At 37.5% G+C, this 14,688-nt stretch overlaps 2 protein-coding genes across 2 annotated transcripts; one reads left to right on the top strand and one right to left on the bottom strand.

The window, feature by feature from the left end:
* The first annotated feature begins 275 nt into the window (after positions 1–275).
* LOC133307606 (zinc-finger homeodomain protein 5-like) lies at positions 276–821 on the top strand. Its single transcript, XM_061508146.1, has one exon. It carries the CDS (start codon positions 276–278, stop codon positions 819–821), a length of 546 nt encoding a protein of 181 aa, XP_061364130.1.
* Positions 822–5,823: 5,002 nt separating this feature from the next.
* On the bottom strand, positions 5,824–14,088 carry LOC133307600 (putative 3,4-dihydroxy-2-butanone kinase; the record flags this gene model as incomplete). Its single annotated transcript, XM_061508140.1, has 5 exons — positions 5,824–6,158; positions 8,547–8,642; positions 8,724–8,836; positions 13,839–13,912; positions 14,005–14,088. Coding segments are annotated over 5 exons (490 nt in total), but the record flags the coding sequence as incomplete, so codon positions are not given.
* Positions 14,089–14,688: the final 600 nt, after the last annotated feature.

Here is a 14,688-nt window from a genome sequence, read left to right as displayed (position 1 = left end):
AGACTTACTGCAGATAACTTATCTCCAAAAAAGCGAACTATATATATATATATAGTTGGAATCCAAGTTGTGTAATATTGTAGAATGGTAGCTAGCTATCTAGCGTGTCATAGAACGGGGGACACTGTAAATATCCTATCCAACTATGACTATTGTAGTCATTGCAAAGCTCATGGTTTCGTTATATAGTTAATAAACCTATGCAATTAATACACAAGAGACACAAAGAAAGAGAGAAAGAGAGAGTGAGAGAGAAGAAAAAAGAAAAAAGGAAAATGGAAGGAGGATCAGAGAACTACAATTGTGCATATAAAGAGTGCTTGAGAAACCATGCAGCCAGCCTGGGGAGCTACGCCACCGACGGGTGTGGCGAGTTTACGGTGGAGGAGATGTCAGCGGGAAGCCTACAATGCGCTGCGTGTGGGTGCCACCGCAACTTCCACCGGAAAGTGAAGTACCCGGCGGTGACTACGGGTGGGAGAGGGGTGATGAACTACAGTAACAACCGTGAAATGATGGAGTACGAAGGAGGTGATGAAGGGATGATGAGGGGGGTTCATCAGCAGGTTGAGTCAGATGATAAGAACGGGAAGAAGCGGTTCAGATCAAAGTTCACAACAGATCAGAAGGAGAAGATGCTTGCTTTTGCAGAGAAGATTGGTTGGAAGCTTCAAAGGAAGGATCTGGATGATGAGATTGAGAGGTTCTGCCGTGGCATTGGGGTGAGTAGGCAAGTCTTCAAAGTTTGGATGCATAACCATAAGAACTCTTCCTCCTCTTCTTCTGCTTCTACTGGCAATATCTCCTCTCTCACTCAGTAAAAATTATATCATATCATATCATATTATCATATGATCATATATATATATATGCTTAATTATATCTCTTCCTTAATTTTCTCTTCGCACGCTTGCTTGTAATTTATTCTTATTGCATATCAGGATAACTTCTTTCCTTTCATTTTTTTTTAAATTATTCAAATATATAATATATCTCCAAAAATAAAAAATAAAAATTATTCACATAACAATTAACTAAAAAGATAAAAATGTTGATTAACACACACACACACACACACACACACATATTTAAGTGATAACTTATCTTTTAGTTGCTCCGCAAGTCGGCAAATTACAAATTAATCTACAGTATTTGGAGGATATGTTATATAGCAATATCTTCTCTCCTACTTTAACCAAACGCCTTATTGAGTTTCATTTTCAGGGAAAAAGAGAAGAGGTTTTTATGAGTGTGATTGATATACAAAGAACCTTGATCGATGGTAACATAAATTATTAACGAAAATTAATTACATATGCTTATGAGAAATAATACTAGTTATTATAATTACCACCAAAACGAAGGCACTAAGGTACTCATACTTGGATAAAATTTTGGATGCAATTAGTGGATTAATTTTGTCATAAAACTTCTCAATATACCGTGAAAATGTATCTATTGCTATAAAAACAGAAGAGAGAAGACATCCTTTAGTTTTCTTTACCATTTGAGTTTAAAAGCTGTCATTTAGGCGCATATGTCGTATATAACTTATTCTGAAACTTAGTTGCACTTGTTATGGAAAGTTCATGAATACAAACATCTCGAATTATTTGTACTACAAGAACGGACGCTATACATCTTTTGAATTTTTATTATTGTAGTAATTTAATTGAATTGTACGTGAAGAGAACGAGATCATGAGGATTAAGCTAGGTTCTCACTTCTCAACATTTAATAAAGAAGGCTGTCATATATACTATGTTAAGACTAATGAATTCAATCTATAGAAGTAGCACGTTTACCCACCTCACTCATATATTGTCTAAGTTCATACCTCACTTGTAACCTTGCGAGATGGCATTTCCACATCATAAAAGAACTCCCCTGGTGGAGATACCCTATGCTCTGGCCTCAACACATATAGGTGCCATTAGGGTAACCTCTAAACCTGTAAAAGAGAAGGACATCACATCTGGGTGACAAATATTCTTTTCCAGCCCAATCAATTCTTAGAAGGACTTTTTGTATAACACTCAATATTCGTGCTCAGCATGAATAGATGAAGTCTGCCTTTATTTTCTAACATAAAAATGGTGGCAAAGTGATGTAGCTATTGACCACAAAGGTGTTGTTTCTTTTGACTTCGGGCTTTAATTTCATAGAAAGAGTTACTGATCATATATATATATTAATATATGAAAATGTATAATGTATTTCGGGAGCAAATTTTCTGTACAACAGAAATAGCTAGCTATATCTTTACCAAAGAAGGAAAAAATAGGGATATATATAGAAGGAAATAACTATAAAAGTAAAAATAATATAAATATATTTCTTTTTTCTATATTTGATAAAGGATATCCTGAATAGTTGGTACATCTGTATCCTTAATACTAAAAATATTTTCGTATTTCAGATACAATTTCTTGTTAGTAGCCATCTATTTCAACATTGGATTGGGAAAATCGAGAACCGGTTTTCTATTCGGTCCAATCAATACTTAAAGAAAATTACCCCATTTTATACTCGGCAAGAACAACAATATCTGAGAGTTCAACACTATATCTCAACCAAAAATTTATAGACACCGAAGAATTCATGTGTCTTATATAGTTCTTAATTAGTCTATTTTTAACCAGTGGAATGTTTCACCACCCACCCTAAAATCTAATGAGAGTTATGCAGACGTTGTAGGACCACTGACCCTTATGGACGCAATTTTTACCTTCGTTTGTACGCAAATCCAAAAAGAACTCAAATAGTTATTTATGTCCTTTTCCTCCACTCTTCCAACTTGCACTGTCAACCCATGTGTAACTTCAGATGATCTTGCTTTTGCGCATTGTCTGTATAGAAAGCAATCAAGTACTGTCAATGAAAGATGAAATTTAAGCACATGTAAAGAACCTTGGGATACACCACCCCCAAAAGCTAACTCAAAGGGTGGGAGTGCCCAAGGCCTTATAAAGGCCACATTAGTTGCACATACAACCAATGTGAGACTATATATCTCAACACGCCCCCTCACACAAGAGCCCATTGGGCTTGAAGAGTGGACAAATGCAACAGGCCCCGCCTACCTGTGCTAAGAAACGCCACAAGAGAAAGTGGGGGGCGGCGAGACTCTGATACCATGTAAAGAACCTTGGGATACACCACCCCAAAAGCTAGCTCAAAGGGTGGGAGTGCCCAAGGCCTTATAAACTCCACATTAGTTGCACATACAACCAATATGGGATTATATATCTCAACAGCACGGAGAACCCCCCGATACAAGACCACGGTTTTGGTGAAACCACGCCGGTACTCAGGTGCTACCATTCCAATTAAGGACAGAACAAAAGACAACACTTTCACTCGTGAGTTGCAACCTAACTACAAGATATGTTGAGGGCATGTATATATATATATATGCACTTTCTATAGCTAACTTTCATTACTAATGGTTAAATTGTACTTAAACTTGTTTTACTAATGATTAATGAAAACTATTCCTTCTTTGACGACAAAATCGGTGGCTTTTCTTTTCAATCCCTTGTTTATTTTAGCTGCCAGTGCCACCATTACGGAGAGAAGATCAAATTCGATCTCGACCTTCCATCTCAAATACAATCAACATTTTCTCTTTCTATATATATATTTTTTAAGTGTTAGAAATATAAATATAAAAATCATTTATTTGCCTTCTTCCTCTGAAAACTTAAACTTTTGAAAAAATTGGTTATTGATAAGATGTGAGAGCCTCGCATTGATTAAGTGAATTAGAATATGTTTTTTTACCGCCCCATTCTTTTATTAAAACAAGAGGATATATAGGTGAATTGGTACATTATTCACTCGTCAAGTTCAAATTTATATATATACCTTCGTTTAATGGTTTAAACTTTCGGGAGAATAATTGTTTCTTTGCGTTAGGAAGAGTGATAGATTGAGAATGGTCCCTATATAAAATCAATGAAAACAAGAAGTTTTCGGGACGCATGCACATGTTTAAAGACACGACACTATGATAAGACAATAGATTCTTTGCAGGGCATGTCTTATTCAGCTGGCCTGGGGGGAGACGGAAGGCTAAATAGTAACACATGCACGATTTCACAATTCATTAACATCTCGAATGGCCACATTGACCAGAAAAGGACGTATCTGTCACGCTGATATTACTTTTGTTGAAACTTTGAAAGCACTGCATGCAGTTCTATGCAAATTTACTGAATCTGTTCCAGTCCTTTCATAGAATATTGCTAATAATAAAAGGACATTCTTATTTTTTACTTTAGAAGAATGATATCGATTATTAACCTTCTTTTTTACATATTTTTTAATATCACCAAAGCACTGTTCTCTGCAGCTGGTGGAAGCTATATGACAATTGAATTGGATAGGGCGGACAAGTGATGCCACCATTAATTTTTATGATTTTAATAAATTTATATTATATGATAAAAGAACAATTGCAACCATATATTTTGCATCATTAGACGAACTCATTAGAAGTTAATTGAACATTATCATTCACGTCCACTTCTAAATCATCACGTACGGTCAGCACTCCTCGTGTCTCTCTGATAAAACCTTGTCATTACATGTTGAAGCTACGCGATTTAATAACACAACCCGTTAAACACTTGGGAAAGAAAGGTGAAAATTATTCTGAGAAACAAGAAAAGAAACTCCAACGCAACACAATGACACGTCCACAACCTATTGAGTTCCTTAGTCTCGAGCAATAGGCTAGCTAGCTGTTTTCTATTTTCAAGTTGATTTCCACAGTCTATTGATAGTCTTCAAGTTTTACTTTTGTACCATTATTAGTCTCCTCCTCTAGTCATTATTGCACATCTTTTTCAGTTGTTTACAAGTTTAGAAGCGCAAAAATAAAGAGTTTTTTTTTTTTTTTTTTTTTATATTACCCAACGGTTCTTCGATTATTCGATTACTACGATAAAACCACATAAATAGCAAAGTTCTCCAAATTTTAATACAATTGCATTCTCATGTTAAATTGAAACAATCCTTTATTAGTTGATTTACGCGCTTGGTTGTATCAAGAAAATGAGTTGTCGTAAAAAAAGTGAAGCTATGCAACCAGTTTGCCGACGCCCACCCTAGGTATGGATTTAACTGGTTTTAACGATTGTTTATGCATGGTTGAATTGATGACCAACTTCTTCGTGTACTAATATTTTCAGTTTTTAATTTTTATTTCAGTTCAAATAGAAAAAGACAATAGCGCCTTAACTTTTTTTAAAGCCCATATAAGATAATTTTATATTATTTTATTTTTTAATACAAGATGACTGTAATTTGAGAACAAATTAAAGTAGTGGTGTACACCGACCTGAATCCGAAAACATTATTAGCACTTGGTTGCTGGCCGCATTTAACCAAATCCACGAGGGTGTCTGTCTATTTCAGACACGGGTCACGTAAACTGACAAAACGTTGTTTTAAGCCAGAGGAAAAACTAAGGTTAATTCTACTTGTTATCAGTCGCTTCGAATGTTTCCTCAAATTCCTTTAAATCCAGAACCTTCCAACGAAGAACAGACCAAACAGTTTAATTTTGTTCTCAAACTTAAGGGTAAACAAGAAAACATTATATTCCACCGCGACCCTATTTAGATATTATTATCGCAATTGAACTGGCATCAATAGAGCAATATTACGTATTCACTTAGATGCCAGATCATAAAGGAGAATTGCACGAATGACGTTAGAACACAACAGCTGCAGCAGATAAGCTGTATAGATTATAGTTCATGGCCTTGCGCAAAGTATTAAACTGATAAAAATCAAACACGAAACATTGACGTTACAATCATAAGTTCACATTGAGATGAGATATTACTGTTATTTTAGTCATTCATTCTTAAATTTACAACAACTAAAAAATTTGGTTTATATAAAAGTGATTGGCAATCGAAAATGCGTGAGTGGAAAATCTAATAGCTACAGGAGTACAAAATCAAGAACAGAACGTGGCTAAATCTGCACAAAAAGAAGAGACTGTGAAAAGATATATGCATAGCTTAACTCTTGCTTTTTTCCTTGACAACTAAGGCTGCAGCTCTGTACCATGAGGCCGCAGCCATTGCACCAGGGTCAGGAACTGATGAAAGAATATCACCAGATACATAAGTTGAACGCCCAGCCTGCATACGCTACCTCATCAGATCCATTAACCATGACAAAACAATGAATAAAAACATGGAAGTGATGTTATGGAACAACTCCTGCATTTTCAATCCCACTCAGGACTTCGATTCCACTAGTTGAGTGCATAATAATTAGCATGAATCCTTAGGTTGAAATGTTTAAAAGCCATAATGTTATTGCTATTCAAAATGAGCTTCTCAAAATAAGAAATCACTGTATTTTAGCCCTCCTTGTCAAACATGGCAAGTCAGGAATTCATAGCAGGCATGAAACTGGGTTGACTTAAGCACAGGTCATAATCAACTAATATAACTAAAGATAAAACAATAGCGCAATGGGAAGAAGGCTATCCCAAGCAAAGTCATTTACTTCGTAACATATCTGTACAATTTATTAAATCAGTATATAGTATGCTTATCCTTCCAGTTTTTGTATGTAATTCATCTTTTGGCAGTCAATTAGTTGTCAAGCAAAACAGCCTTGACCCAGAAGAGGGTCTCTACATGTAAACTGTAAGTAAAAGGCAGATAACATGAGATTGACTTGCATTAATTAACATCAACTTCTAACCTAATCTCACCAATTGGATCATCCTCTACCCCCCCCCCCCCCCCCCCCCCCCCCCCCCAGCACTCACATTCAGCCTATGCAATATATAAGAATTATCATCTACTATTTTATTTCCCGACTCACATAAGTTATCCCCTCACAGTATTCTAATTATAAAATATGCCTGATTTTCTCAATAATTTGAAACAATTGAGAAAAAAAGAGATGGATTCAATGAAGAGAAAATTGTTATGGCTTCAGAATGTTGAAGTGAACCAAATGAACAAAATAAAGTTATGGCTGTAACTTCAGCACAACATTATGTAATGAGTGTGTTTTTGTTCGTTAAGGATGCAGATAACATGCAAATGAAATGCTACATATGATAGTGTATTGAGGAGAATATGTTTGTTACTAAATCATGATAGACCACTGGTCTCCTAGAGTCAGAATTGAGATCATACCTAGCATCGGAAGAGAAAATGAAACACACAAAACATGAGATTGTAACATGGATCACAAGATCCTGCTTAAATATAAATTATATGTACACACATATATATGTATATTAAAAATATTATTAATAATATCAACATCAACATCAACAACACCTAAGAAAAATAAACTTAAAATTACAACTAACATTTAATTAAACTCTAATTACAAATGCATAAGAAGATCACAAGTTAAAGTTACAACTTAATATATAATAGACAAATTTAATATAAGACATTAAACTAAAACACTAAAAGAAAACAGAGTCTGAAAATCGTTGGATCATACAACAAAACAGAGAACACAAGCCAATTCAAACAAGCAAGCAACCAAACACCATCCCTACCAGAAGCAGAAGCACATCAAAGCAGAAACAGGAATCCACCACCCACCCTCTCTCTAAGCCCAACCCACCACCCAGCTTCTCTTTCTTAACCATCACCCACAAGGCACAGCCGTTAGCCACCATAGATCGAAGCTTAAGGAGTGCAAACAGGTAGTAGGGAAGGGTAAATGAATGATAGAAGAGTTGGTAGGGCTTGGGGTCTTAAGATTTCGGGCGGGCTCAGGGTTTTATTTTTCAGAAATAGGTGACTAGAGTTCGTCCATTCCCAATGATCCCATGATCAATCAAAGCTATCCCAGACACTCACAAGTCACAACAAATCATGTTTTTGGGTGTGATTGGGATTGTAGCAGCTAGCAAAACTAGTAGAAGTGTGCAATCCTACAATCTTACACACGATTTTGACCACCATGCTCTCTATTCCACGGAAATATTTTCAGTGCTCAAGTTGTACCGAGTACTTGGTACATCATTTACCAAATATGGTAAAAAGTAAGACTTTTACACTATCCTCACCTTTATGATTATTTCCACCTATATTTCATATTTTTCCCTTTTTGGCAAAGGAGTAGGTACTCCTTTTGTACCGAAAATGAACTCCTATTCCACATACTAGTACCAAAGTAGGGTAAGTTATAAACGATTGTCAATGCATATGGGTTGCACATTGTAAACACAGCTGCACAACCGAAGTTTAAAAAATGCTGAGAATGATATATATACAAGTTCAATGTCGTCCAGCCTTGGGTATCCATGGCTAATGCAAAAAGAAGAAATCCACTGGTGACAGTGATACAAAGGAGATATTTGCATTCCTCACAGGAAGTGTAATTTAAGGATCAAACTTAAACTCTTGATGATAAGGAAGATGTAAATGACAAAAGTTCTCCCACTTAAAGTCAACATTATAATCTTTGCTACATCAAACAAAGTCAACCCAAATTAAAAAGAACCCTACAAGACCACAGCAAAGAATCAATAATGAGATTGTCACCTGTGCTTGCATGTTCTTGGTTGACTCAGCTCCAGCTAATGCAGCTTCAGAGGAGAGAACAAAAGCAGTGGAAGGATCATCACCAGAATTTAATCTCTGTCCAGCCAAAGAAAAGTAACAGTCTAAGGCCATGTTAATAAATAAGCGCAATGGACAGATATTGTTGATAGTTGATACCTCTTGAAGAACAGACAATGCTGGAATAAGGGCATCCAGCAATGTCCTATAACCAGCACTAGCACCCCCGTATTTACTAACAGCAGCAATGGAAGCTGCAAGTGCTTCAGCCCCTGAATCAAAAGAAACAATGAGGGAAGGACAATTCTACCAAGACAAGAGACATCAACATACTTGAAAAAGGGTATTCTAATATATTATAGAATTGTGTATTAATATGATATAAAGAGGTCTCTATTTATAGAGACCAAAAACCCTAATTCTTGACCTAATGGGCTTGGCCCAATACAACAAATAATAATAATAATAATAATAAAAGGCCTAATATTTACAACACTCCCCCTCAAGCTGAGGAATAGATATTTATCATTCCCAGCTTGCTAGTAAGTTCTTGAAATCTATCTGAAGGAAGTCCCTTTGTCAATAGATCAGCTAATTGACGCCCAGTGGGAATGTATGGAGTGGTAATCAACCCGCTATCAAGTTTCTCTTTGATGAAATGGCGGTCGACCTCAATATGTTTAGTCCGATCATGTTGAACTGGATTATGAGCTATACAAATAGCGGACTTATTATCACATAGCAGCTTCATAGGTCCCTCACATTTTATTTTGAGATCATCAAGTACAATTTTCAGCCACAGTAACTCACAAATGCCTTGAGCCATAGCTCGAAATTCAGCTTCTGCACTTGATCTGGCAACCACATCTTGTTTCTTACTTCTCCATGTCACCAAGTTACCGCAAAGAAACATGCAATAACCAGTGGTAGAACGACGGTCAGTCACGGATCCAGCATAATCAGCATCAGTGTAGACTTCTAAAGAGAGATTACCATCACGTCGGAATAACAATCCTTTACCAGGAGTAGCTTTAAGATACTGAAGAATTCTCTCTACTGCCTGCATGTGTTTCTCCTTTGGATCGTGCATAAACTGACTAACAACACTAACAGCATAAGCTAGGTCTGGCCTAGTATGGGCCAGATATATCAATTTTCCAACTAGCCGTTGATATTGTCCTTTATCAACTGGAGGACTCTCCTCTTTCAAAGCCTATCTTGTGATTCTGCTCAATAGGAGTATTAGAGGGCTTACACCCGAGCTTCCCTGCTTCTTTGAGAAGATCCAAAACATATTTCCTCTGACTGATAAAAATTCCTTTGCTTGAATGAGCTACTTCTATCCCTAGGAAATATCTTAGTTTCCCAAGGTCTTTGACTTCGAACTCAGAGGCAAGTCGTGTCTGCAGAATCTGTCTCTCCACAAAATCATCACCTGTGATAATAATATCATCAACATATACAAGGAGCACAGTAAGCTTCCCATTTTGGGAGTGCTTGAAGAAAAGAGTGTGATCTCCTTGACTCTGTCTATATCCTAAGGTCATCATAACCTTAGTAAACCTTCCAAACCAAGCACGAGGTGACTGTTTCAATCCATACAAGGCCTTTTTTAATCGACAAACTTTATTTTCCCCCTTCACAGAATCAAATCCAGGCGGGATTTCCATGTAGACTTCTTCTTCTAACTCACCATTGAGGAAAGCATTTTTCACATCAAATTGATTTATATCCCAATTGTAATGGGCAGCAAGGGACAACAAGATTCTCACTGTATTCATCTTTGCAACTGGAGCAAAGGTTTCTTCATAATCAATGCCATAGGTTTGAGTGTAACCTTTGGCGACTAATCGAGCCTTGTATCTCTCAAGAGTGCCATCAGAATTATATTTCAGGGCATAAACCCATCTGCACCCTACTGCTTTCTTTCCGTTGGGTCTATCAATAACCTCCCATGTTTTATTTTTCTCCAACGCATTCATCTCCTCTTGCATGGCTTGAGCCCAATTCCCATCTTTCAAAGCTTCATGTACTGATTTTGGGATTGAAGTAGAATCTAGTGCTGAAACAAAGCTTTTGTGCTGCACAGAAAGATTAGCAGAGGAAACAAAATGGGAGATAGGGTATTGAGTACAAGAGGGACAGGAAGAACAAGTTTTCTTGGAACAAGATCTTTTTCCTTTTCTTAAAGCAATGGGTAAATCATCTGAAGCAGTAGTAATGGGTAAGTCATCAGAAACAGTAGTAATGGGTAAGTCATCAGACGTATTAACATCATGATCAGAAATATGAGATTCAGGACTTACCAGTGGTTCAGACGATTGAGGTTGCTGTTGAGGCAATGTGGGCTGTTTCCTTCTTTGATATACCAATTCAGGTGTTACAATCTTCCGTATCTCTGGTGTATTTGATGTATCAGTCATAGGAGGATCAGACATAGACACATTAGGAACAGGAACAAGAGGAAGAGACACTGACACAGGTGAAGAAGTAGACACTGAAGATTCAAAGAAGGAAGGTGATGAGTTTTCTGGTGAATTATTCTCCCCCTGAAGATGAGGACCTTGGAAAAAGGACTCAGATTCCTGAAATGTAACATCCATAGAAACAAAAAATTTCCGACTTCCAGGGTGATAGCACTTGTAGCCCTTCTTATCAGGAGCATAACCAAGGAAGACACATTTAAGAGCCCTAGGATCCAACTTACTGCGATGCTGTTTATGAATATGAACAAAGACAACACACCCAAACACTCGAGGAGGAAGACTTTGCAAAGTTGGAACAGAAGGAAAAAAAGAAGTCATGGAGTGAATAGGACTTACATGATCGAGAACCCGAGTGGGTAGACGATTGATTAAGAACGCTGCAGTAAGAATGGCATCTCCCCAATAGCATTTGGGTACATGTGTTTGAAACAGTAAGGCACGAGCAACTTCAAGAAGGTGACGATTTTTCCTTTCAGCAACCCCATTTTGTTGAGGGGTGTCTACACAAGTAAGTTCATGAATCATACCGTGATTTTGTATAAATTGGGAAAAAGAGTGATTGACATATTCAGTACCATTATCTGTCCTTAGTCTTTTGATATTTTTACAAAATTGAGTCTCAATCATTTTATAAAATTGAAAGAACAGTTGTGGTACCTCAGACTTTTCACGCATTAAGTAAACCCAAGTGACACGAGTGTAATCATCAATAAAAGAAACAAACCATTTATTTCCAGAAGAATGAGGGACCTTAGAAGGACCCCAAACATCAGAATGAATAAGATCAAAAGATTCAACACTCTTAGTAATACTAGAAGGAAAAGACACACGATGATGCTTAGCAAATTCACAAACATCACAATGAAAAGACTCAACAGACTTAGACAAAAACAATGACGGGAATAAAGATTTGAGTAAACTAAATGGAGGATGACCCAAACGCTTATGATGCAGCCAAATTAAAGAATCAGCAGTTGATTGACCATGAGACATGAATGTGTGATCTATTACTTTATTTGCGGGAGATTGTGACACCAGATAGTACAGCCCACCTTGCTCTTTAGCACTACCAATCGTCTTCCCTGTGGCGAGATCCTGAAAAACACAATGGGTAGGGAAGAAGGTTACAGTACAATTCAAATCTTTTGTAATTTTGTGAATAGAAAGAAGATTTGTGGAGAGTTTAGGAACATGAAGAACATCCTTAAGATGTAAGGACTGCTGTAAGTTTATGTCACCAGAACCCGCAACTGATGTATGTGAGCCATCAGCTATGGATATTGTATGAGTTCCAATGGTAGGATGATAAGAAATAAAGGAGTCAGCACAACAAGCCATATGATCAGTAGCACCAGAATCAACAACCCAAGAATGTTTAAAATCATTACATGAAGAAATGAAAGAATGAGTTTTGGAGCTCATACCAGTCATAGCCAAAGCACTAGTATCAGATGGCTTACTCAGATAATCAAGAATGGTTCGGAGTCGTTCCAACTCATCTGGACGAAATGCAGATTGGGTCTCATTAGGTGCAGGGGTTATTTCAGAAGAAGTAAAATGCGCTTGACCACGCATCCTTGCCATCTTTTCTAAGACAGTTTGCTTTCCATAAAGGCGAAAGCATAAATCCTTGATATGACCTGTTCTTTTACAATAAGAACACCATCGATCATTTCTCTTAGGTCTAGAAGAGGTACTATCATAAAATTTTGAAAAAGAACTCCTTTGAGAAGAGGCCATACTGCACAACAAATAGTCAAAGAAAAGCTCCAAGAAGCCACAAAATCACAAACAAATACTAAACAACGTCAGATCTGACCGGAACAGTAACACAGCGGCCGAAACAGTAACACAGTGACCGGAACAAATACCAAACAACGTCAGATCTGGTCGGAGGCAAGAAATTGGTGAAAGAACAAACTCCAAGAAGCCAAGAAATTCTGAAAAAAATACCGAACGATGTCCGATCAAAGTAGAGAGCACAGATCCAGAACCGGCTTGGAGAGACGATCAGAACCGTGGTGGTCCGCGGCCGAGAACCACCGTCACGCGCTGTCACGCGCCGGTGAAGCTGGCGGCGCGTGGGATTCACGCGCAGAGACAAGGGCGGCGCGTGGAGGCGCGTCTGACCTCCGATGGTGCTGGGTTTTTCAGGCGAAGGTCGTCCGGCGAGCGCGATGGTTTCTGTGGCTGTTCGGAGTGAAGAATCCACCGGAAAAAGGTTCCAATCACGATGAACAGGTTCTGTACGGTGGTTCTGTACGTTGATTCTGTGAACGTTTGTTTCTGGTTGTGTAATAGACAAGAAAAAGAAAGAGGAACAGTGAAGCAATGGTCTTCTCGGTCCAAGAGGTCCCCGAAAAAAAAATTCCGGTGGCGGCTGATGGCAGCGAGAGACGTAAAAAAGAATAGAAAGGTTTCGTAGGCGCGGAAGCAGAGCCCTCTGGATCGAGAGCTCTGATACCAACTTGAAAAAGGGTATTCTAATATATTATAGAATTGTGTATTAATATGATACAAAGAGGTCTCTATTTATAGAGACCAAAAACCCTAATTCTTGACCTAATGGGCTTGGCCCAATACAACAAATAATAATAATAATAATAATAAAAGGCCTAATATTTACAACAAACATCAATATCATCTTTAATTCCCAACTAGTTGGAATTGGCAGTCAATGAACAATATAAAAGCAAGAACATACTAAGGCAAAATAAATAATAAATAAGAAAAATTAATAAATATATATATAAAATAAATTGTTGCTCAATTAGGAGAATATTCTCACATTGTTTCGGTGTGACACCAGAGTGGGAGATTTTTTTCAGCTGTGTATATGCTGCCTTACAAAAAATTGTATATCTGAAAATATGTATATAAGCAAGTGTGAAAGTGAAGATAATCAGACAGCATAAATAGTATGGTTTATGGAAGACATATGAATGGCATAATACATTATCCCACTTGTTCCTCCCATAGATCGTCCAATTGACGATCCAATTTCACAAACAGTCTCTGCAGCATCATTCAGAGGATAACTGAAAAACAATAAACGGGAGTTCAGACCAGACTATGATTACAATTTAAATTGACAATGGAGCTGATTTGCAGAATATTATGTAAAGAACCTTGGAATACACCACCCCAAAAGCTAGCTCAAAGGGTGGGAGTGCTCAAGGCCTTATAAACTCCACATTAGTTGCTCTTCAACCAATGTGGGACTATATATCTCAACATGCCCCCTCACGCAAGAGCCCTCTTGGCTTGAAGCGTGGATTATGCAACAGGCTCAATCTTTGGTTTACCTTTTTTGTGCTTCCACTTTAAAGTGGGGGGCCGTGAGGATCGATCTCGTGAATTTATGGTCACTAAAGCTCTGATACCATGTAAAGAACCTTGGGATACTCTCCGAAAGATTCTACATGGTATCAAGCCTCACCGTCCCTCACTTTAAAGTGGAATTAAAACAAAAAAGCACAAAAGGTAAACCAAAAATTGGGCCTGTGCATAATCCACGCTTCAGAGCCCAAAGGGCTCTTGTGAGGGGCGTGTTGATTCTGTAGTCCACATTGGTTGTATGTGCAACTAATGTGGGTTATAAGGCCTTGGGCACTTGTCACCTTTTGAGCTAACTTTTG

This window comes from Gastrolobium bilobum, unplaced genomic scaffold (assembly GCF_033153095.1).
Source record: "Gastrolobium bilobum isolate Gb01-03AN ecotype WA unplaced genomic scaffold, APGP_CSIRO_Gbil_v1 utg7663, whole genome shotgun sequence".
NCBI lineage: Eukaryota > Viridiplantae > Streptophyta > Magnoliopsida > Fabales > Fabaceae > Gastrolobium > Gastrolobium bilobum.
This window is presented reverse-complemented; position numbering and strand designations above follow the sequence as displayed.

What these genes read in the sequence shown, in the direction of transcription:
- LOC133307606 (XM_061508146.1), top strand. Translation starts at nt 276, where the DNA reads ATGGAAGGAGGATCAGAGAACTACAATTGTGCATATAAAGAGTGCTTG.